This window comes from Manis pentadactyla, chromosome 7, assembly GCF_030020395.1.
Source record: "Manis pentadactyla isolate mManPen7 chromosome 7, mManPen7.hap1, whole genome shotgun sequence".
NCBI lineage: Eukaryota > Metazoa > Chordata > Mammalia > Pholidota > Manidae > Manis > Manis pentadactyla.
The window spans coordinates 120,485,190-120,508,117 of record NC_080025.1 but is presented as its reverse complement, the minus strand read 5'-3'; the positions used below and the strand labels follow the sequence as shown (position 1 = coordinate 120,508,117).

General features: G+C 35.7%; 1 protein-coding gene across 9 annotated transcripts in view; it reads right to left on the bottom strand.

Moving 5' to 3' along the window:
• The window catches only part of CPED1 (cadherin like and PC-esterase domain containing 1), a 265,711-nt gene that overhangs the window by 148,064 nt on the left and 94,719 nt on the right, over positions 1-22,928 (bottom strand). For all 9 annotated transcript variants that reach the window (XR_008998541.1, XM_057504707.1, XM_057504709.1 and 6 more), the window contains exons 8-9: positions 1,883-2,025; positions 1,015-1,087 (exon numbers count right to left, since the gene is read on the bottom strand). Coding sequence is in view for 8 of the 9 variants with exons in the window: in XM_057504707.1 (XP_057360690.1) it covers positions 1,015-1,087; positions 1,883-2,025 (216 nt within the window). In the remaining variant the exon portion in view is untranslated. The remainder of the gene's footprint in view (positions 1-1,014; positions 1,088-1,882; positions 2,026-22,928) is intronic.

The window sequence follows — 22,928 nt, the reverse complement described above, 5'->3', positions numbered from 1 at the left end:
GATTGTTTATAAGAAAATTAACTAATGGGTTATAAAGTCACATTAGTTTATCTTGAAATTCTTCATTGTTGAAGAATTTGTACTCATGAAAGATAATGTATAAAATTCTGAGCAATACATTTTAAAAAGCATAACATAAACTATTAGATGTGTATAAAACAATGTCTTGTATTCATAAAGTTTCAAAATTTTATGGATAAATCTTTGAGCTATTCAGCCAAATGTCTGAGCCACATATAATGCAATCATTCTCCTTGTATAATAGTTTGAAAACCAGTCAACACTCAATATAAAGTTGAATTCTTGTTGCACATAATTTTATTGTGTTCCTCTTCTCCTCATTCCAACCCATATTCCAAAATAAAGCTTCCTATTGACTAATGCAATCAACTGTGTTTTAATCTTCTTGCCACTAAGGACAATTAAGATGATGAATATATCAGAGGAGATGATCTGAATGAGTTTGAGAGGGAGTAAAAGAATCAGTGTACAAAAAACACTCCTCAGTTTATACATATTTATACTTTAGAAAAAACATGTATTTCAAAAATTCCTATGGTTTTTTAAAATTAAAATATAGGTCCATTTAAACAAAATATATATGTAAAGAGTAAGAGTTATCTTTTTTATAAACCCATGTAAATAAGCTGGGAAATGTGCTATTTTCTAGTATTTAAATGTCTGCTTTTCTGCATTAATAAATACTCAGCTTTATGTTGCATTTATTTCATCAAGAGTGATTGAACCATAGAAAAATCCAAGCTTGTCTTACAGGGATGAATAATAGGGACTAGAACTCTACCCCCATACTAGTTAATTCTCTGAAGCATGGTAAATACATGCCTATAGTGACTCTGAGGCAAGTTGCTTTTTGTTGATTGGTTATTGTAAATGAAAACCGCAGACACACACACACACACACACACACACACACACACACACACACACACACACATGCGCGTGCACACCCTTCAGCAAAAGGTAGAGGCTTACACGAGGCCTTGGCACACTCACCTGTAGCACTATAGGGTACCCAAAACCTCCATAGCCTATGTCAAAAGTTAAAAGTTGAAAACACAACCTGCATCTGCAATAAAGACACAAGGCAACATTAAAATAGATTCTACTTGCTACATTATTCAACTATCTGGTAATACAGTACTAACAGTTACTATAATTAAACGTCAATGTCTGTGCTAATTAAAAAGAGCAGTGGCTTGAATCATCTAAAATTACATGCATTTTATTTTTGGATTTGGAATCTGTTTTGTTTTTTACAGAAATTACAAATACATACTTCATAACTTAATTCACAACATGTTAAACTAGACAATGGGGGTTACTCCATGTAAACCCAAGTATGGTGAACGAAACTCTCCTACTCTTACGTGCCAGGGAGTCTTATTCACATATAAAGCATGATAAAACTTAATTGAGTCACCCCCTTTTTTTGACATATCAAATTTAGTAGTTCCCCAGGAAAATAGTCATTAAATTATATTCAGTTAACTTGAGTTACAAAAACAAGAGTTGTTGGATTTTGTTAATAAAAGTCCATAAATACAATTACAATTATACCTAGTCAATGCAAAGCCTGTATGATAGAAATAGCTGAGTTTGAAAAGAGGATGCAATTAATTTAAATGACATCTGCTTTATATCTTGCCACCATTATTTAGATACTAATGAGTCTATAACAAGCTGTGAAGTTTTAGGCTTTATAAATACGGAAACCTGTTTAGAAGTTCATATTTGTGTACTGACATTGTATACTGACTTTCTAATTTCATCTACTAGGTGATTTGGATATATTTTCACTAACAATCAATTTTCAATTTTCAGAAGGTAGGGTGTTTTTTTTAAAATATTAAAATGTTTTTACCTTTCAAAAGCCTTTGGTCCCAGAGTAGATGTTTCACTGAACACTTCAACAGCTAGCAGGAGCTTGCTAATTGCTTCCTTCATATTATCAAAAGCCTGAAGAGGTGAACTGGCTGTCAGGAATGTTTCAAAAAATGTTTGCAGCTGTGAATAAAGTAGAGGATTCATATGTTGAAACAACCACCTCAATTTGTCTATCATTTGTAGATGACCAATTTGAAAAATTCCTTTAGGTTATCTGTCCTTGTCACACTAAAAAAAAAAACTCCTTAAGTAGGAACATTTGAAAATCTAAGACATATATTTTCTTTGTATGTGTATACATTATATATATAAAATACTGAAAGAGTATATAATATATTGAAAATAATTATATAATGAATATATATTATAAGCAATATATAATATTATATATTTTTAAAATATGGTAAGTCACATGAATATGGGGTACCATTACACCTTGTAATTTAAGTTACTTTAAAGGTACCTACTCCATTTTTTTTTCATTTCATGGCATTTCATTATGGGATGTGTGGTGGGACTATTAACAGGGCTTGTGATCAAAACTCCAGGTGTAATTTGTGAGTCTGCTAACTAGGTGAACTTGGACTTATAACTCACTTCCCCAGATTTTTTGGGTCCTTTTTAAAATGGATTAATACCTACCAATAAGAGTTGTGAAGTCAGAACATTACTTAGAAGAAAATGTATTTAAAAGCTACTGTAAAGTATGAAAAATTCAAATTTAAGCTATTATCAGTTTTCTGAATATATCAGAACAAAAATAACTATATCAAAGTTGCTGCTTCTTCATGATATTTTGCCATGGGAGAATTAGCCAGCTAGAGAAGAATCTAAGAGAATCTAAGTATCTTCCTAACATTGTAATTTAATGTTGTGTGTGAATAGAAAGGATGAGGTGGGATTACATAAAGGGGAATGAAGCCCAGGTTTATGTCTTCTAAGAAACACTACTGTTGGAGTCACAGCTATTTTTATTTGCTTAAATATTAAAACAATCAGACCAGTGAAACTACTTCTTGAGGACGCTCAATAACAAAGTTCAAGTCAAAAGTTTTAAAAAGTGTACAACAAAACTCATATTGAGTCATAATGGACTTTCTCTGGATAAACACAGCCTTTCAAAGATGAAGAACAAAAAATATTTTTTGAAAAAACATGCAGCAGGTACTCTGTTAATGTTTTTGGAAGAACACACTAAATCTGCATAAGACTACAAATAAAAAATCTTTATTGCTATGATAATGAAGGACCACTATTGGCATAAGTCACCTGAGGGAAATGGTAAATGTATCTTTAAAATACACAAGCAAAATTTCCCAAAGAGAAACAAATACTGACTTCATAAACTTTTACCAGCTAAAAAACAGAAACCTAATGAGATGTACATTTTAAGACCTGAGAACACATCATTAGCATTTGGCAAATGGGACATTTTTCCATTTCACTAAGGAAAATGAAGGTAATAATTGTAAGAGCAAAACAAAACAAATTAACATTAACACTAAAAATGTTAACACCCTTGAGTTAAAATAGAGTAACATGAAGTTTTTCCAAATAAAAATTAACTCACCATATTTCACTCAGTTCACCACATTATGGTGAATGGGTTATTAATGATATTATTACATTTTCCATTTTAATGCTTCCTGAATATCACAGAGGTTAAAAACTTAACAAAGTTGGATATGTTTATGTAGCATATAAAATACATAAGATTAATGATCTGATTATATCTTCTATGGCAAAAAAAATAATTTGCAATTTAATGTCTTAAGGTTGTATTTATTATTCTACTGTGGCAATGATTATCTCCTAATTTCTGACTGTTAACAGTGAGCATTGAATATGGGCTGCCAGTACGTGACTTGAGTTCCATTAAACTCAACTTTCAGTGAGTTTTTTACCCTATGGGAAATTCTGTGCTCTAAGTGTTAGGGGACAAGGTACTTAGCACAGTGATAACACTAGAGTCTCTAGAGGTAAAATGTCCCAGATTTGACTTTGGCTCTACGCCTGTTACTGTAATTGTGAGACCCTGTGGGATTAACAACAGTATTTACTTTGTAGAGGTAATGCTAGGATTAAATGAAAGAATGTATGTAAGGGACGCCACCACCCAGCACATGTCAATACTCAGCACATTAGCTCCCTTTGTTAATTAAAATGAGTCCACAGCTGTTTAAAAGAAATTTCAATTAAAGCATTTGTTGAGGCCAGATTGTCATATTGCAATGCATGATACAGAAAATCACAACTGTCTCTGGAAATTCAAGTATTTGTGACATCACCTAAAGAACAGCATTAAAAAAATACTTGATAAGCCTTGCAATAGAAATGTTTAAGGAAGAGAGGATAAAAAGGTCTGATGGCCGAATGGCCCCTCCGGGGGATATATCCCAACAGAAGGGGGAGAGCAGAACTCAAGGGCCCCAATGACTGGCTTTTCTTCATTTCGCAAAGAACTCAGTGTGCTAAGAGAGCGACCAACATCCACAACAATATGAAAGCAGAGGGCCCAGAACATAGCTGCCTTTATAAACAGAAGTGTGAAGGCAGGAGAGAGAGGTGGTACTCAAAGGGATGATTCAAAATGGAGCAACTTGTTTTATTTTTTTGTTAGCTCTGTCTCAGTTTTTGCCTCTGTATGTGTTTCCTTCTATCTCACTGCCTGGATTTCAATTTACTTAAGTCCTTCAATTCAAAGAAAAGTCTAGATGAGTGACCTCTTCTGTTTAATTTATTTAGTATACTATCAAGCAAACTACGTATGCCGGAAATGAAAGTAACATTATGCAAGTGCTTAATAGGTATTTTTTTAAAGATCATCAACTTTCAACAAGTTGCGCAGAGAGGGCACAATACTTCTATTAGTTCTTATAACTAATCCACTTAGGCTAAGTGAAGACTTAGAGTATCTGGTTGTATTACAATTTGCTACACTAATTGTATCTCCTTGGTCAAATTACTTTAGTTCTGTGCATCTTGGTGTGCTCAGATGTAGAAAGACAGAACTATGTTCAGTGATCTCATCAGACAATGTCGAATCTGAAATTATTTGATATTAATTACATTCAAACCTATCAGGATCTGAAAAACACATTTCACCCAAGAGCTTTCTCCAGCACAAATACCTGAAAGAGCATTTTCACCTTCGTCAATAATTTAAAACAATCAAGCCATGAATGCAAATATCAAGAAGACTTCTCCCTCTCTAGATCAAGTCTTTTAATTGATTTTTCCAAGTTGCATAAATACAGCAATATAAAACCCCTAGAAATCAGTACCTTGGCAGTGAGGTAAAAATGAATAAAGGAACATCTTAAAACTTTTAGCATAACATGAAACTATTTTATGAACTATAAATTTCCTCCATTGATGTAAAAATTGAATACAAATTTAGGGCAAAATAAATGAAATAGAGAATGACCATGTAAGATCATGGTTATGAAACCAGATAAAGCATCATCACTTGTTTGTACTTGTGTAAAATTCAATCATAACCAAGTAAAGTATTTATAATTTTTCTATCTATTCACCCAAGAGACTTATTGAACTAGACAGATCAAAATTATCAATTAAAAATGGAAAGACAAGAGGAACTGAGGATGAACTTGAAAATACTTATAGGAAGACTTCAGTTATGTCTTTGATATCTTAAAATACTCTAAGGTGTCCTTATATCCACCTCATTTCCCCACCCCATCTGTAGACCCCTCCCATGCTAAATTCCCAGCTTTGCCTGATTAATTCCCTGTGTTCTCCCATGAGACTTTGAGCAAATTGCTTTCAATGTCAACACATGTTGTTCTGTGTCAAAACTTGCTGACTTTCTTATCTGCTCTCACGATTAGACTGTGGTATCTTTAGGGCAGAAAATGTACCATTTTATCTTTGGGTGGCCAGTACCTAACACACAGTAGGTATTATTTACTGTTAAATAAATAAATCTAAGTATAACATTACAGAAACCAGAGACTTTGATAAGAGAACCGTTCACTGAAGCTTCTGGAAAACATAATTTTTCTCCTTAGGACCACACGTTTATCTCTTGTTTCAATCTCCTGAGAGAGGGAGGATATGCATTTTTCTGGTGACTTGTAATAAAACCTTTGAAAAATAGAAGCTTACAGCTGTTCAAGAGGATTTTTGAGATAAGAAAATTTAATCTAAGAGTTAAAACAGGAGATGAAAGATTAGCAAATATTAGAGTTTTTTCTTTAAAGTATGTTCTTGACTAACAGGGAAACTATAGCAGGATATTGATATTTCAATATCTTGAATTTTGAGTGGTGTTTAATAACATTGTATCTTATCACAGTTTACTAGAAGTTCTCTTACTAGCACTGTGTGAGAAAAAAAATCTTCATCTTCTCAGATAAAGAATATAGTACTTAAAATCATTCTGCACCAATAACCATATAAAAAGATGCTCAACTTCACTAATCATTAGGGAAGTGCAAATAAAAACCACAAAAAAATACTACCTCACATCCATGAGGGTGGCTACTATTTAAAAAAAACATAACATTTTAAATGTGGGTGGGGATGTGAAGGAATCAGAAGGCCTGGGCACTGTGGGTGGGGATGTCAAGTGGTGCAGTTACTATGCAAAATACATGGAGGTTCCTCAAAAAATTAAAAATTGAATTATCAGTAATTCAACTTCTGGGTAGATAGTCAACAGAATGGAAAACAAGGTCTCGAAGAGATTATCTGCACACCCATGTTCATAGTAGCATTATTCCCAAAAGCGAAAAGGTGGAAGCAATTCACGTATCCATTCATGGATGAATGGATAAACAAAATGTAGTATGTACATACAATGGAATAGTACTCATCCTTAAAACTGAAGGACATTCCGACACATCCGACAGCATGCATGAACCTGTATGCTACGTGAAACAATCCAGTCACAAAAGACACTGTATGAGTCCACTTACATCAGGTGTCAGAGTAGTCAAATTCATAGAAGCTGAAAATAGAATGGTGGCTGTCCCTGACTTGGGGGAGCGGGAAATGCAGAGTTGTTGTTTAATAGGTAAATAATTTCAGTTTTGCAAAAAGTTCTGGAGATTGGATGCATAACAATGTAAATATATTTAATACTACTGAACTGTACACTTCAAAACGGTTAGGATGGTAAATTTCTTATTATGCATGTATTACCACAATTGAAACATTTTAAAAGCAATTTTGCAGTTTTTACAGTCTTACTTCCTCCAACCAGCACGTTTAGACACTTGTTAATTTTGTATCGCCAAAGTCCCAAAGAGCATTTCTTTAATGGTTAGGAATTTTGCAAAAGAAACATTTCTCAGCTCCTATAAATAGTGGATGTAATCTCCATTTCTACTCCATCTCCTCTTAGTTACTGTTTTATCCATGAACATTTTGTTCATTTGCTTAGAATGAGAAATATCACACAGCAAGCTTGAATGCTGATGGGAATAATCCTAGGGTGAGAAATACCACACAGCAAACTTGAATGCTGATAGGAACAATCCAAAAGAGAGGGCAAATCAATGATGGAACACAAAGTCTAGTGAATAACCATTTCAGGTTATGTCAAAGCATAAAAAGAAATATCACATAAGAGCTCAGACTCAATTTTATCTAAGGGAACTCGATTAAATATATGCTATCTAGCATTCTATGTTGTTTGTCCATAATAAAAGGGGAATAAGTAGGTATTCAAATCTCTCTATTTTTTACAGTTGGATTTCAAGTCTATTGTTCTTGATACTATTATTCTGCCTTTTACAGATTCAGCTGGGATCTTTCTGTCTGACTCTGAGCTAACCAGTCTCTTCCCTTGCAGAACTCTGAAAATGTATCTGAAGGAATCAGAATACCTCAGAATTTTATCCAAAAGTAATATATTTTACATATGAAAGTTTATCACTCCATAATGTTCAGTAAGAAAAATGTTTATAAATTAAAGTTTTAAAATTTTCAGTTACCATATGGCTCTAACTTTTAAAATATTTTTTCTTCTAAAACAAGTTATGATTACAATTATTGGTTGTATACAATTGGTCAGAACAATAGAAATAGATTACAAACCTTATGAAATAATTTCTAAAATAAAAAAGTAAAATTGTATTGGAAATGCACCCTTAGATGGATATGATTTCTTTTTATTCAATTAGCTCATATAGCCATTGAGAGAACATTACTTATTGCTAACATGAGAAGGGTTTGGCATCAGTATTAACTCTTTTAATGTAAGCATGGAGATAAGTTGTTTGCCTAACTATAGAGATGTGGTTGGAAGAGCTTAGTTATAGCAATGTGACTTAGTTCCTTGAACTCCCTCTAAGGTTTGTGGGGAACAAAAGGCACTTACACATAGTGATTTATCATGAAATACTTAATTTTGTTAAAAACTGAAAACGTGAGCTGGGAAGGATTTGTTATGTAGTGTTACATAGTGTTTGTTATATAATCACTATTATCATTCTTCCCTTTCTCTAAACAACACTGTATTTAAATTTGTGTTGAGTTTTTTTTTGGAGGGGGGGACTGCATAACTTTTTTCCTCCAAGAGCAATCATCATCTTCATAGTATTAGGGATAGATGAGAGCTAGCTCTTTCTTTTGAAGGGCAGAAAGGTCTATGAAAGGCATGGGGAAAGAAGATTCTCTTGAAACTATCCATGTGCTTGTGAACTTAGAGAGTCTTTATGAGTTCTCAGAGGTACATGACACCCTGCATGAGAATCACACTCTGGATGGGTCTGGCACAGAGGAACACATTTGCCACACTTCAGAGAGCTGTTGAAGGAGATGAAGTGCTAGTGAGCATTCCAGGCCCTAGGAAGAAGTTTCCTTTGTGTTTGAAAGGGAAATGATTTAAAGAAAACATCAGATATTTAAAAACAGAAGTGAAAGAGGAAAAAAGATTTGAGAAATGAAGAAAAAATGACTAAATTACAAACCATGAATTTCATGAAGTACTGATAAAAGTTTTCATTAGTGCACATACTGTATTTGGATATAATTATAAGCTGTATTTAATAATAGTCACTGTCCTTAGCCAAGTTGACACCTTATGCCAGACACAGCATTTCTTTTTTATTTGTATTTTTTAACTGAATTATAGTTGACATACAGTATTATATTGGTTTTAAGTACACACAACAGTGATTCAACAGTTATACACATTATGAAATCCTCACCCCCACTAGTGCAGTTACTATCTGTCAACATAGGAAAATGTTACAGAACCACTGACTATATTCTCTTTGCTGCACTTCCATCTAAGTGAACAACTTATAATAAATTGAGATTTTTATGCCTCTTTATCCCACCTCACCCTAGGAATTTGCCCAAAGAAAACAAAATCTCTGATTTGAAAATATATATCCACCCTTGTGTTTACTGTCACATTATCTACAATAGCCAAGATATGAACAACCTAACTGTCCATCAGTAGATGAATGGATAAAGAAGATGTGGTGCATATACACAACAGAACATTATTCAGCCATAAAAAGTAAAGAAATCCTGCCATTTGCAACAACATGAATGGACCTAGAGAGTATTAGGCAAAGTAAAATAAGCCAGGCGGAGAAAGCCACTCCGTGTTTCTCATGCACTATTTTATTTATATTCATAGCAATGCTATGAGGTTAATACTCATTATCCACACTTCATAGATGAAGAAACTGAGGGTTCAGAATGCAAGAAACTTGCCTAAGGTTATATAGCCAAGAGGTAACTTATATGACTGTTGAAGCAAGTCTGCTTGGCTGCAAAGCCCAGCATTACCTGTGGCAATGTGACTTTGACTACTAGATTTAGGAATGTGGGTAGACCCTGAAATACAGGAGAATGTTTTTGCTTTCACATGGAAAATGTGTTTTAAGCTGTCACAGTTCTCAAGCATGTGCCCTTATATCCATACATCTAAAATATCAATTCAACAACCTGAGCATTTGTGTAGTTTAATTACTTTTTGGAATAACTGAGAATATTTTTTTGTAATTTAAATCAAATTGCCTGGATCAAGAACAAGTTTTGTGTTAATGTAAATGATTTAAGAACATAAATATTCTCATCATTTGTTTAAGCTCATTGAAAATTAGCTTGCTTTAGGGTAAACCACTGAAAATCTGAATTAATTAGCTGAACCTAAATTAGGATAGTTGTACTCATTTCCTGGAATTAGATCAAAACTCCAGTATTTAAATAAGTTTCTTGCTTCCAGTGACATGAATAATCTTACTCATTTGTACTTCTTAACAATCATAAGCTTTAGGCATACATTAAAGTTGGAAATTAAAAAAGCGTATTCTATGTGATTTTTATCAGTTTTATAGTTGAAAATTTAAAATTCTCCCACATGCATCTCAGAGAATTGATCAGAAGCAGGGTACAGAAATACAAAAGGCTGGAATAGCATAAAAATTTAATTATTTGCTTCAAATGGTAGACCCTTGATTGCATTATATTCATCCTTCTCAGAGGACTGGCAGGTTATCTTTATTGCCCCTTCTGGAATCTCTCAGTGGGATATAAAGGAGCAGAGAGATTTAACAGTAAAGAGCAAAAAGTTAAAGTTGTAAACATTTTATGACTGGACTCTGTATGTATATGTCTACTCATTTTCTTTATGTGAATACCATTGTTAAAGCAGGTTGTAACTATTTGTATTAAAGTCAAAAGACAGGTCTTCTTTACACCTCCAGTAAAGTGAAGGTCTAGCAGTTTTTTGGAAAAATTTCCAAAAATGAGTAGAAAATGACCTGGAAATCTGGTAATTTCCAACAAGTAATATTTGTAACAGGGAGTATAAAATTTGCAAACAGGGATGCATTTGGCAAAGAAATACACCTCTCTCATATATCTATAAATACTCTCAAATGAGTAACAAAGTGAAAAGGGAAGATATTTTCCATTTATGTTCTGGATATTTTATGCAGAATATCTATTTGAGGTCTTACTAAGTTTCATGGTCAATCACAAAAATAATTCATTACAAAAGCAATGGGTTCTGGTTGTACAGTAAAGAAACTGATGGTACAATTTGCCCTAACTTAGAAGGACTGTAGTGTTGAAGTCTGTTGATTCCATAGTAGATTTATTACAACTCTGCTATTTCCTCACGCCTTTCTCGTTGCAGTTACCTTATTATACTCCTCTCCTACCAGTGTTCAAATACTGCTCATTCTCTTATATGGGATATCTTAAATGAGCACTTAAATAATGACACATCATTTAAAAGTGCAAGATTGAGTACTTTAATTAAATATGCAGTTGACCCTTGACAACATGGGGATTAGGGGGGCCAATCCTCCTGGCACTGGACTATCTGTGTATGCCTTTGACTCCTCCAAATTTAATAGCCTTACTGATAATATAGCCATTACTATGTGTTTTTTTGTTATGTACTAAAAACTGTATTCTTACCACTAAAGTAAGAGAAAAGAAAATGTCTTTTCAAATTGTCTCAAATCTCTAAAATTTCTTCTAATATATTTATTGAAAAAAATCCATGCACAGTTCAAACCCATGTTGAAGGGTCAACTGTAATGCTGCTTAGCCCAAATCGCTGTGATCCTGACCGACTTCTGATTTCCCTGCCCCCAACCACTTCTTTTTTCATTGTTGCCAAAATCATCTTTATGAAGCACAGTTCAAATCAGAAAGAAGTCCCCACTATTTATAAAAGGAGTGGTATAAAAAACAGTAGAAGCCCTTTTCTTTTTGTTACAAAGGGACATCTCTCTCATTTTTTAAGAGAATTCAAAAAGTGATGCATACAATTCTTACATATTTTAATTTAAAAAACATTTAAATTAAAAACACACACAGACACACAAAAAATTAAAAAACATTTAAAAACAAATTATACCTTCCTCTGTCAGTCTTACAGCACACAGCCAACGTATTTTATTTGCACTCAGGTGAACTAATTAGAACGGCCAGTCATCTGGCAACCTTACCCGTAATGCATGGTTATAACTGCAATTAGAGTAAGAACATAAAGACATTTGCAAAGAAATCTCAGGGCAGAATCTTCAAGGTATTGTAGTATGCCACCTGAACTCTGAAAGTTGTTACCCCACACTTAATCCACCTGCAATGTTTTAAATCAATTTTCTAGACTGATTCTTTTATAAATATTCAACTTTGTTTTTATAGAAGCAAGTCTGGCTCTTTTTGCTCCTACAGTTCAGTGTACGATGATGGAAGCAATATAAACGCTTGCCTCGGGCACTGAGGTCCTGGGTTCAGCAGTCAGCGTGCATTATGGAGGGCACACAGAGCATTGCTTAACACTGCAGGTAGTTAAGTGATAATTAAGAGGGATTTTATTCACTGGAGATCTGAGTCTTAATCCTAATCACATTTATTGTCTCTGTCATCTCTTCTAAATCATGAATCTTTTCTTCATCCATAGAATGGATATAAACATATTACCTTATCGCCCAGGGTTCTTAAAAATATCAAATGAAACCATATATGAGAATATATCCAGAAGCATAAAATGACAGTGGGATGATTTTCCATTTTATAGTGCATGAAATTCAAGCTCTTCAGGATCTGGCTCTAACATCTTTTCTGGTTTCCTCCATTCCACAAATCCTTTACCCATTTCCCTTCTTTCTTTCTCCAGGATACTTCCTACTCCAGGCTACCCTAGGACTCTACCCTCCCTGAAAGGCACACACATTCCAGCAAATAAGGCAGCTTATACTTCTGAGACTATAACCTATGTTTCTACCTGCACGCTTCATGATGTCTTTCCAAGGTAAACGTATACACATCCTCCTCATTTCTAAAGAAATCCCACCCATTTTTTCCAAGCTCAGCTAAAATACTACTTATTTTGTGAAACCTACCTCACCTTCCCCAGGACGAATAATTCTCTCCTCCTCTTAACCATCCCAACAACTCAGTCATTTACTGTACTCTGCTTTGTATGATTTATAAATATGTTCTTGCAAAGAACTCACTGGACAGTTCTTTGAAGGCAAGAACAACCTTTCTCTTCTGAGTCCCTCTCCATGTTGCCCAGTGCCTAGGTATGCTTTAAACAATTTTGAAGTGAACTGAGCGGAACTGACTATGGACAATTACTGAAACAGCACTGCTTTTGAGTTGCTTTTGACTCCATGATCAAACACAAAAATCTTAAACATGCAAAAAGATACAGATTACACACATTAATTTCTCAACTATTTAATAAAGGGAGATGATACTGTTTGACTAGCTTACTTGACGAAGGACATACAACCATTAGAAGTTTCATTCTAATCGTGTTGGTGTAAAGAAGCCCCTGGATAGGAATGCCCTTCTGCCACTTCTCTTGTTACCTCCTGACTCCAATTGAAAAACTTTTTTTGTGTGTGTGCGTGCTTTTATTAGTCACATTTATAGTCCATCCTATGAAATCTGCCCATAATCTGCTCTAATGCGAAAAATCTTTCTTTCCATTGGTGTGGCAGTGTGTAAAAACTTGCATCAAATTCTTCCCACCTCTGTAGGCCCACCTCTTTGACGTGTGACCAGACATGAGTTTATTTCTTCATCCCTTGAACCTTGGCTTAGCCATGTGATGTTCTTTGGTCATAGGACATTAGCAAATGTGATACAAACTGTTTTTACTTCCTAAGGCTGCTGTAACAAACGACTTCAAACTTGGTGAGTTAAATCAACAGAAATTAACTCTCTCATGGTGTTGGAGGCCAAAAGTCTAAAATCAACGTGCTGGCAGGGTCACACTCCCTCTTAGGGCTCTAGTGGACAATCCATTCTTTGCCCCTTCCAGCTTCTGGGGGCTGTGTGCCAAATCTTCCTTTGCCTTTCTCTTATAAGGGCATGTGTCACTGGACTTCGGGCCCACTTGGATAATCCAGGATGACTGCAATTTGAGATCTTTAATTACATCTCCCAAGACACTTTTTCCTAATAAGGTCACATTCACAGGTTCTGGGGATTAGGATATGGACATATTTTTTGGGCAATCGTTGAGCCCACTATACAAACAAAAGCTTGAAAAGAACTTGGACTTTGGGGCATGCTCACTTGCTACTCTTGGGAACCCTGACACCGCCACCATATAAAAGAACAGAATGTAGCCTGCAGGATGACGCACAGGGCCGAGTCATCCCCATGATCATAGCTGACAGCCAGACAAGAGCCAAACATTTGAGTTATGCCAGGCAAGACCATTTAGCCTCAGCTGAGCCACAGAAATCAGCAGTGCCTGCCCAGCCTACCCACAGAATCATAAGAAATAATAAGTATTTGTTGTTCCAATTCACTAAATTGGTGGGTGGCTTGTTTTGCAGAAGCTACCTAATTCAATTTGCCTTTTTGTTTGTTCAAGTTGTCTTCTTTTCTTCTCCTTTTGAAATGGAGACTGCATCTGTTAGTGAGAGGGACTAGTCATTCTTCTCTTGTTCTAGAAGTGATAGGAGACTTCTGCTGAAGTGGCAGGAGGGAGAGAGGGATGGAGTGGAGAAAGGCAGGGAGGAAAAGTGAATGGGGAAAGGAGCACTAAACCCCTAAGGCAGGGACTTTTCTGTGTATTACCTCGAGCAGGGCAGGGAGCACAGGAGGCCTGGAGCCAAACAAGTGGCTGTGAAGCCCCAACAGGGTTCAGCTGCACGGGAGCTCAGGGGCCCATCCCCCTCTCCTCTTCCTCATTTCACATTTCTCTGTCTGCTCCCTTTCATTTGACCCACCTCAGAAAATGGCACCACCACCCAAATAATGGCTGAAGAACCATCTTTGAGCTGTCTCTTTCTATCCTCTTTCTCAACTCATCACCAATGATGTCCACCTCCCAAGGTTATCCACTTCTCTCCTTGTTTAGACCATCATCTCCCTACCAGTCTGAGCCACCAGCCTCCTCACCTGGACACCTCAATAGCCTTGCAATGGAGTTCTTTGCCTCAACTCACAATCCTCTTCAATTTGCTCTACACACAGCAGCAGAGTGGACTTGAGAAGGAAAATCAAATTATGGTACTCCCCTGTTCACTACCTTTCAGTGGTGTTTCTTTGCCCATAGGAAAAAAATGCAAATTCCTTACTTTGCCTGTAAGTCCTGTGTGAATTCACTTCTACCTTTCTCTCCTACTTCCTCCCGACCACTCTCTTTTTATTCCACACAGCACTTTCAGTGCTTGTGCTGTTCTGTGAATGTGCAAGGACCCGCCCACCTCAAGCCACTGGAATTCTCCATTTGCTGGGAATGTTTCAGCACTAGCTCTTCCGTGGCACTCGGTCTCTCCATGAATTATAGCTCAAATGTATCCTAGTCAGGGAGCTCTTTCTACCTCTCATAAAATGGCTTTCTACACATCATCCTTATTCACTTCCTTCTTGGCTATATTAAAAATCTGTAATTACCTGTATTTGTTTAGATGGATAGATACAGATATTGATATAGATATTCTTTACCTGTACTTCACCTACCATTCAATAAAAGGATAAACTCCACAAAAGTGGGGACTATGTCTTGTTTATTACTGTATCACTAGAACCTAACACAATGTCTCGAATATGGGAAGTTCAGTAAATGTTTGCAGAATGAATGAAAATACTCTATTTAACCTACAGATAATCATTCCTGTTTTACAGATAAAGTGGGGTGCAAGGACTTTTCTATTGCACCTCCGTCCCTAGGCACTTATAGGTCATGCCTTGGCATTTTTCTTCTTACTTTTGTAGGTCCAGCACTATACATCCACTGCTAGTGATTTATTTCTCTCTCCTTTAGAGTAAAAGTGCAGTTGGATGTTTGCTTATCATTCAGACTGAAAGGATGTCAGCACCGCCCTATTCATATCTTTAAATCACATTTCTTTCACTTTAACAATAACTCCTTGAAAGCATGAAAATGTAATATATTTTCTTAGCATAATGTTTTTCTTCTGTGACTTCTAAGTTTAGAGTAATGATTTTATTCTCTGTGACCTGAAATTGTACACGTTATGTAGATGATTTAGGTGATCAGGCAAATGGGAAAATTCTCCTACCTTTCAAATACATCTGGAATAAAAGTTCTGGTAGAAATCATTTTAGTAAGGGGCTTTTTTAAACAGGTAGAGGAGGTTGTGTTACCTGGAACTATTTGATTCTGGAAGAGTAAACACCAGACATAGGGAAGCTGGTTTGGGGGGAGCCCCACAGCATATGGGTACAGGGATATATATATACACACAGAAATATCTGGGATTTCCTCTCCTGTTTGCAGTCCCTTTCTCCAAATTTTAAAGACCTGCTTCATAGAGCTTCTAAGAACTGGCTTCATAAGTATGGCAGTGCAGGTCCAGGGATGGGCTATTATGAGACAAAGAGGATGGAGCGATGGGTTTGGGAATGCTTCGTACAGTAAAGGAAGAAGACAGAGAATGACTGCTTATATGCTCCAGAGCGATACAACTAACAAATGCCATGAAATCAATTGTCGTAGATGGAGAATGCAGCACCATGTATGTGCGCAGAATCCTGAGGAAGAATCCATCTTTGTCTGCCCTAGCACACATAAATGAAAGACAAATGTTCAGTTCCATATCACATTATTAGATCCTTTACATAATTCACAGGAATTCGACTTAACAACTAATTTGAAGTTCAGGCTGAAATCAAATGGACGTACACACAAGTGAGAATGAATAAAAGTAATGCATTCCTAAATGCTAAATCTAAAATGCTAGTGTTAACCTTACAGTATTCTTTACAAACCCTGTGCATTTCAAAATCATCTTAAATAGAAATACAATGTCCAATGACTGACAAATGCTGAAAGCATTCCAGTTTTGTGGTGTAGGCAATTTAAATTGCACTGAAGATTTAGAATTCAGAATCTCTGTTTAGCAATATAGCCTTCCTGCCACATTCATGGATTATCAAATAACGTTTTAAAAATAAATATGTAAACTCCAATGAAAGAAAAAGGTCAAAGCTTTGCTGTCTAAGCATTTTGCCTTTTTTCCTTTCTCCGTTGGACAGCTCAGGATATTAGTGCAATATCTAAGGAGACCACGTGGGGGCAATACAGTATTTTGTTTTGCTTGATCTTGATCTCATAACTACATAGCCTGCTTCTGTGACAAAAGATTGCTGTTCCTCTCAAACTTAAAACCGTATTTTAATGTATGGAAGGGAAAAGGCTGTATTTCATTTTGAACTTACAATGAATAAATCACATAAGACAAATGCACATCAGATTTTTCTCCTGACGTGAGCAAAGTCTGTCTTTTTTTGGCAGAAATAATTGTTTTATCTAGTTGGCCCACCTGGGGATACTTTATATTTAGAATTTGTCAGAGCCTTTGAGATATATCTCAAGGAATAAAGGAAATTGTTAATGGAAATGTTTCAAATGAGAAACATGTAATAGGCTTCAAAATACACTGGTGGAAAATTATTTTGTTTCTACACCTAAAGTAAAAACATAACTATCTGTCTTCTCCACTCAGTACCTATTTTATTACAAACTTAAGCATTAAGGTAATTAATTTTTGGAGACACTACCATGGTCTTCACTATTATTACTTTGTATTCACATGCCACTTTGTATATGGGTTATTTTTATTACTAATTATGCTTTTCTGCATTTTGATGAGTGGAGTGTTCATTCCAAGCCATTCTCTCCCCCTCTATCTATCGAGTACTACTAGGTTTTATGTCAGGCACCAAACATTTGATTCTTTTTTAAATAAAAAATAAGCATAACCTCTTCTTTCAAGGATTCTAAATATATTTAGGCAAGTAAATTTTTCTTTGTTTTTCTCTCCTGATTCTTTGCTGACTTTATCTGTTTTTCTCCCAACATATTTTCCAGTCCTCAGAAGATATTTACTATTATCAGAGTAATGGAAAACTCAGGTGAGCCTTGTCGAAGTACAGGAATCAAGATTTATAAAATTAAATTCAGTAGCTCTCTAGATGCCTGCACAGAAGGAGAAAAATTCAGGAAGCTTGCAGGGAGTTTTGCCTTAATTCATGGGTCCATTACCCAAAGCTCCATCTTAACTCTTTATTGTATGGAGAGGAGTGAAGGAAAGGATTACAGCTGCTCTCTGAACATCTTTCAGGCTTACCTAGCTCATGCATGGAAGAAACTATGAGAAACTAAAAATTAAGATGGTGTTGTTCTCTGTAGATGCTTTAAGTATTTGAAACATTGTGCTTATATTAGTCTTCTTTTCCCAACATCCAAAATACCCTCAAAGTATTCGCCATTTTCATTTTCAAGCAATCTGAAGAAATTCACTTAGCTCTCCTGGTTTCACACTGAAATCCCTGAATATTAGCTAACCTCCATTTTCCCAGATACATAATTAATACTTGCCTATAAGTTTTCTAGTACTAAAGGAAATAATAATTAATGAATTTATTCATGGCTGTTGTTTTACCTTTTAGTGTCACTGTAACACACTGTATATAATGTTTATATACATGTAATACATGCAATATATACACATCAGTTAATTACACTTGCATATTTTTATTGGTTCACTACCTTAGTTTCAGAAGAGGTCTGTTTGAATTAACAAAGATCTTATAGGGAAATTAACCATATTTATCTTTTGTTGCAGAACCTCTTCTTAAATCACATTTTCCCCAAGTGAAAGTTTGTTATATGTTACAGTCAGTAAAGGTACCTTGGATAAAAATGATAATGTTAGACAACCATTCATTAATGAACATTTTTTTAAAGTGCCTGCCATATGTTTGAATGATCATTTTTTGATCAAATAAACATGACAATGATTAATGAATAATTTTCTACCTATCAGGCTAATAATCTGGGTGCAGTATTAAGAATGAGTGAATGTACAAAATTACCTGACAAGCCTTTTATGGAACAAAGTTGGGAATGAATAAAACTTCTCTTTTTTAAACATTTATTTATTTATTTTATTAAAGTGTTATTGATATACACTCTTATGAAGGTTTCACATGAAAAAACAATGTGGTTACTACATTCACCCCTGTTATCCTGTCCCCTCCATACACCATTGCAGTCACTGCCCATCAGTGTAGTAAGATGCCACAGAGTCACTATTTGCCTTCTCTGCGCTACACTGTTTTCCCCCTGATCCCTCCCACACCATGGGTGCCAATCATACTATCCCTGAATCCCCTTCTCCCTGCCTCCCATCCACCCTCTCCCACCCCTCCCGTTTGATCACCACTAGTTCCTTGGAGTCTCTGAGTCTGAATGAAACTTTTCAAAACAAGAGACGAAGTTGCCATCGACAGCTCTCTGAAATCTTGCGCAGTTGCAAAACAATCATTCTTTTTCTAGAGCAAATACATATCATATCTGAAATAACTTTTAACACCATTATGGGCTGATTAGATAAGTGTTATTTTGCAATTATTATTTTAGTTTTTATTGTGTCAGCTTTAGTCACAATGTTTATTTATTTAACTTTATGCTGGTTATCTATATTTTCTATTTATATAAAATCATACTTGAAAATGAACACTGGGTGCAATTTTTAAATTTAATCCAAGCAAGAGTAGATTAAGTAATACATCAACTCATTTTACCAACTCCCAGGAGCAGGCTTTTATTCACATTCTTTCTACAGCTGACATAAATCTCTCAGACCTGAGAAGGGCCAGATGTTCAGCGAAAGTCTTTTACAAGGTCAGTGGCATAGTCTGCCATTTTAGATGTAAAAATGATGATCAGGAAACGAATACTTCCTAAGGTTGAAAAACCATACTGTATCTTTATTCCTACTTCCAAAGATATTAATCATTTTTACCCTAGGAATATATGAGCTATCTCACCCAACGTTATGAAAGGTACTGCATAAATATGGATGACAAATGCAGCTAACTTCATCCTCGCCACTGCGTCATGTTTCCAAACCTGAATAAGAGATATATGCGTTCTTTAAAAGGGGTCCTTGCAAATAATAATATGCCCTGCTTTGCCAAGGTTCTTTCTCTCCTGAGTGCACATCTGCTAATCGCAAGGATGTGAGAGGGAATTGCAGGCCCTGGAAATAGAAGAATGGTCCCCCAAAGGCCAATGCAGTGGTGGTGGAAAGCAGGTGATTTAGAGCCACACATTGGGCAGGAGCTTGCTTTAACTTAGGTTTCTAGTGGAAATGATTCTCAGATACTGACTGGAGAAAAATCTGCAATGTCTCATGTTTTCCCCTTTCAAAGAGGCCCTGTTCAAAAATTCAGCTTATGACATCTGTCTACTGCATTTACTAAGCCACTGGAAGATCATCACAAAATACAGGGACTGAACTAGAAGTGAGGGATTAAATAGACTGGGCAATTTCTTCCACAGTTAAAAATTTGTAAATGACAATGTAACTCAGCTTATCCTGGGGATCATTTCATAATGTATAAAAATATAGAATCACTATGTTGTATACCTGAGTGTAATAGAATATTGTATGTCAATTATACTTCACTAAAAAAGAGCATATCATCTACAAATACAATTTTACTTTGTCCAAAAGAAATGATTTTTAAGTGATTTTTGATTGAATTCAATCAAAGATACATTTATCGAGAGCTGATTACATTCAGTGAATCGTCTTAACAACATTTTTGAATACTGGATATCAGGAAATAAACATCTTTAAACGTGGGGTAGCTGATCAATGAATTGACTTAAGTAATGTCTCAACTAGACAAAATAAGGTGTTTGACAGGTCTTCCTGCCAGAAGTCACAAATCATCCCAGCAATCCATTTCAATCGGAGCAGTCTGCTATGGTCATAGTTATAAGAATCTCCAGACATCATAAAAAAGTTACAGATATGAGAGTTTCCTCTCTGCTGGATAGTTTTACAATGAAGGGATAACTTGACACTTTTACTCTAAGAACCAAACTTAAATTTATGATATTTCTTGCAGCTATCTATATGATCTGTGTATGAAGACAACCATGGATACACTTGATCAAAAGTTATAGTTAGAATGGTTGTGGAAGAATTCTATTCTTAAAGTCAGAGATATAACCAGAGTGTTTCATAATTGAATTGAGAGCTTTTTAGGGGAAGAAATTTTTACTAAACTGTCGCTTAAAAGTGGATTATATTCACCAAGAAAATGACATTGCTTTTACCACAGCAAAAATGGTTGTTCTAAAATCAGATTAAATAGTAAAGTAAATGTTGCTTTTGCTATTAATTTTCTTTCCCTTTTTCCAACTTCCTTCCCCTTTTAAATTTGTCTTTCCTTTGAAAATATCTAATGCTTAAACTTAAATTATCTGCATGGTATATATGGGGATTTTAGAAAAATTTAAGTTTACAAAGCTTCTACTTTCCATTATTTCTCAAATTTGCATTTCTTGATATTTTTCTACTCTCTCCAATGCTTTAGCAGATATAGTATCTCAGCAGCAGGCCTAATTGGAAATAAATGAGCTCATATTTATATCTGTTATTACATTCATACCTCCTTTAGCTGCCAGAATATTATATAAATGGCCACTGATAACCAGTTTAGTGGGCTTGCCTCACTGCACAGTGCATAAATTACTACTGATTTAACTAAGTAATTTAGCCTTTGAATTCAGGACTCACAGACACACGCACACATATTAACGTTTTAAGAAATTTAAGAACAGTGTTTAATAAAACTTTGATGTCACACGGTTAGTCTTTAAAGTGGGTTTTGGTTTTATCCTTCTTTCCACATTAGCACTGAGAACTGTTTCTGTGTATTTTTTTACATCTAAAAATACCAGGAGGAAGCAGCATTTTGGAGGATGGTCAAGTGCTTTAACAGATAAGTATAATCTATTTGTTTCAGCTGACGCAGTAAGTTCTTCACTTGAAGGGTAAATAAATATTCCCTTGTTTTCTCAAATCTATCTGTAGCATCAAATGTAACTCTGACCTCATAAGGAGATAATCTCTCTCTGGCACCTTAACCCAGGAAGCTGCACTACCTCCCTTTAAGAGTAGATAATGGTATTGCCCAGAATAATCAGGCAAGATCTTGACAAGACACACCCCGTGGTGAGGACAAATACGGCAAGAACTGCACGCTTCCTGCACTCCAGCCGCAGCTTACATCTGCCCAGCAGACGCGACAAACATACGAGTAAGAAACAAAATGGTGAATACAGCATAGAAATCTAAAGAGAACCAAATCACAAAGAGCTTTCTTTTCTTATGACTTATCTTAGGAAATACAAAAACTATCACAGAAAAAGTGTATCATTTCTACTGGGGTCGGGGAAGTGGGGCTTCAATAAAGAAAAAAACTTCACAAAATTACTTGGAATATCTAGGAGCTTCAGTTTCCTGTCAAGATGAGAAGCTCGTGTAGATGAAATGAGATCCAGGCATGAATTTAACACAAGAACAAACAATGAAACCCTGTGTGAAAGGGATTCTGAAAGTTGTTTTGCACTGGTCTGGCCAGTGGCTTCGGACAGGGATGGCTGGAGTTTGGGGTGGGAGGTTACCAAAGACTTCTTTGAGAGGATAGGTTGAAGAAAAGTATTTTTGTTTTCCTCCTACCTCTCCTCTATGACCCCCTAGGACAATCACTGCCTGCTCCTTCCCTGCTGAGGATGTGAAGTCTACCCCAGGATTCCAGTTGCTCAGTTCCTGGGGCTATTGTCCTGCTCAGGGGAGGAGTTGATGAGATGTGTGAGATTCTGTCCCATTTGGTGTTCACTCCTCTACCCCACTCTCTCTCTGATTCCAAATTTGATGGATTACAATGGACATAAGTGCCAACTCCTAGGGCTTTTCTTCCTAAGAGTTTTGGGGGTGAAATTCTGACCAGAGAAATCTCCTGCTACAGTGGCAGCAGAGGGAGGTGACCAAAAGTGGTTTTATGGGACCTGGAACTCATCCTTTCCACTCTCCTTGGCTTCCCTTGTAGGACTGACCTTCCCCAAATACTACACCAGCTGGAATAAATGGTGCATCTGTAGGAGAGCTTAGGTTCAAAGGACAAAATAGCGGACACATGAAAATACAGCTCCTCAAAAGTAAGGCAACAAACGCAATAACATATATCATGTTACTCAAACTAATGGACTAGGGGCGCTGTGGTGC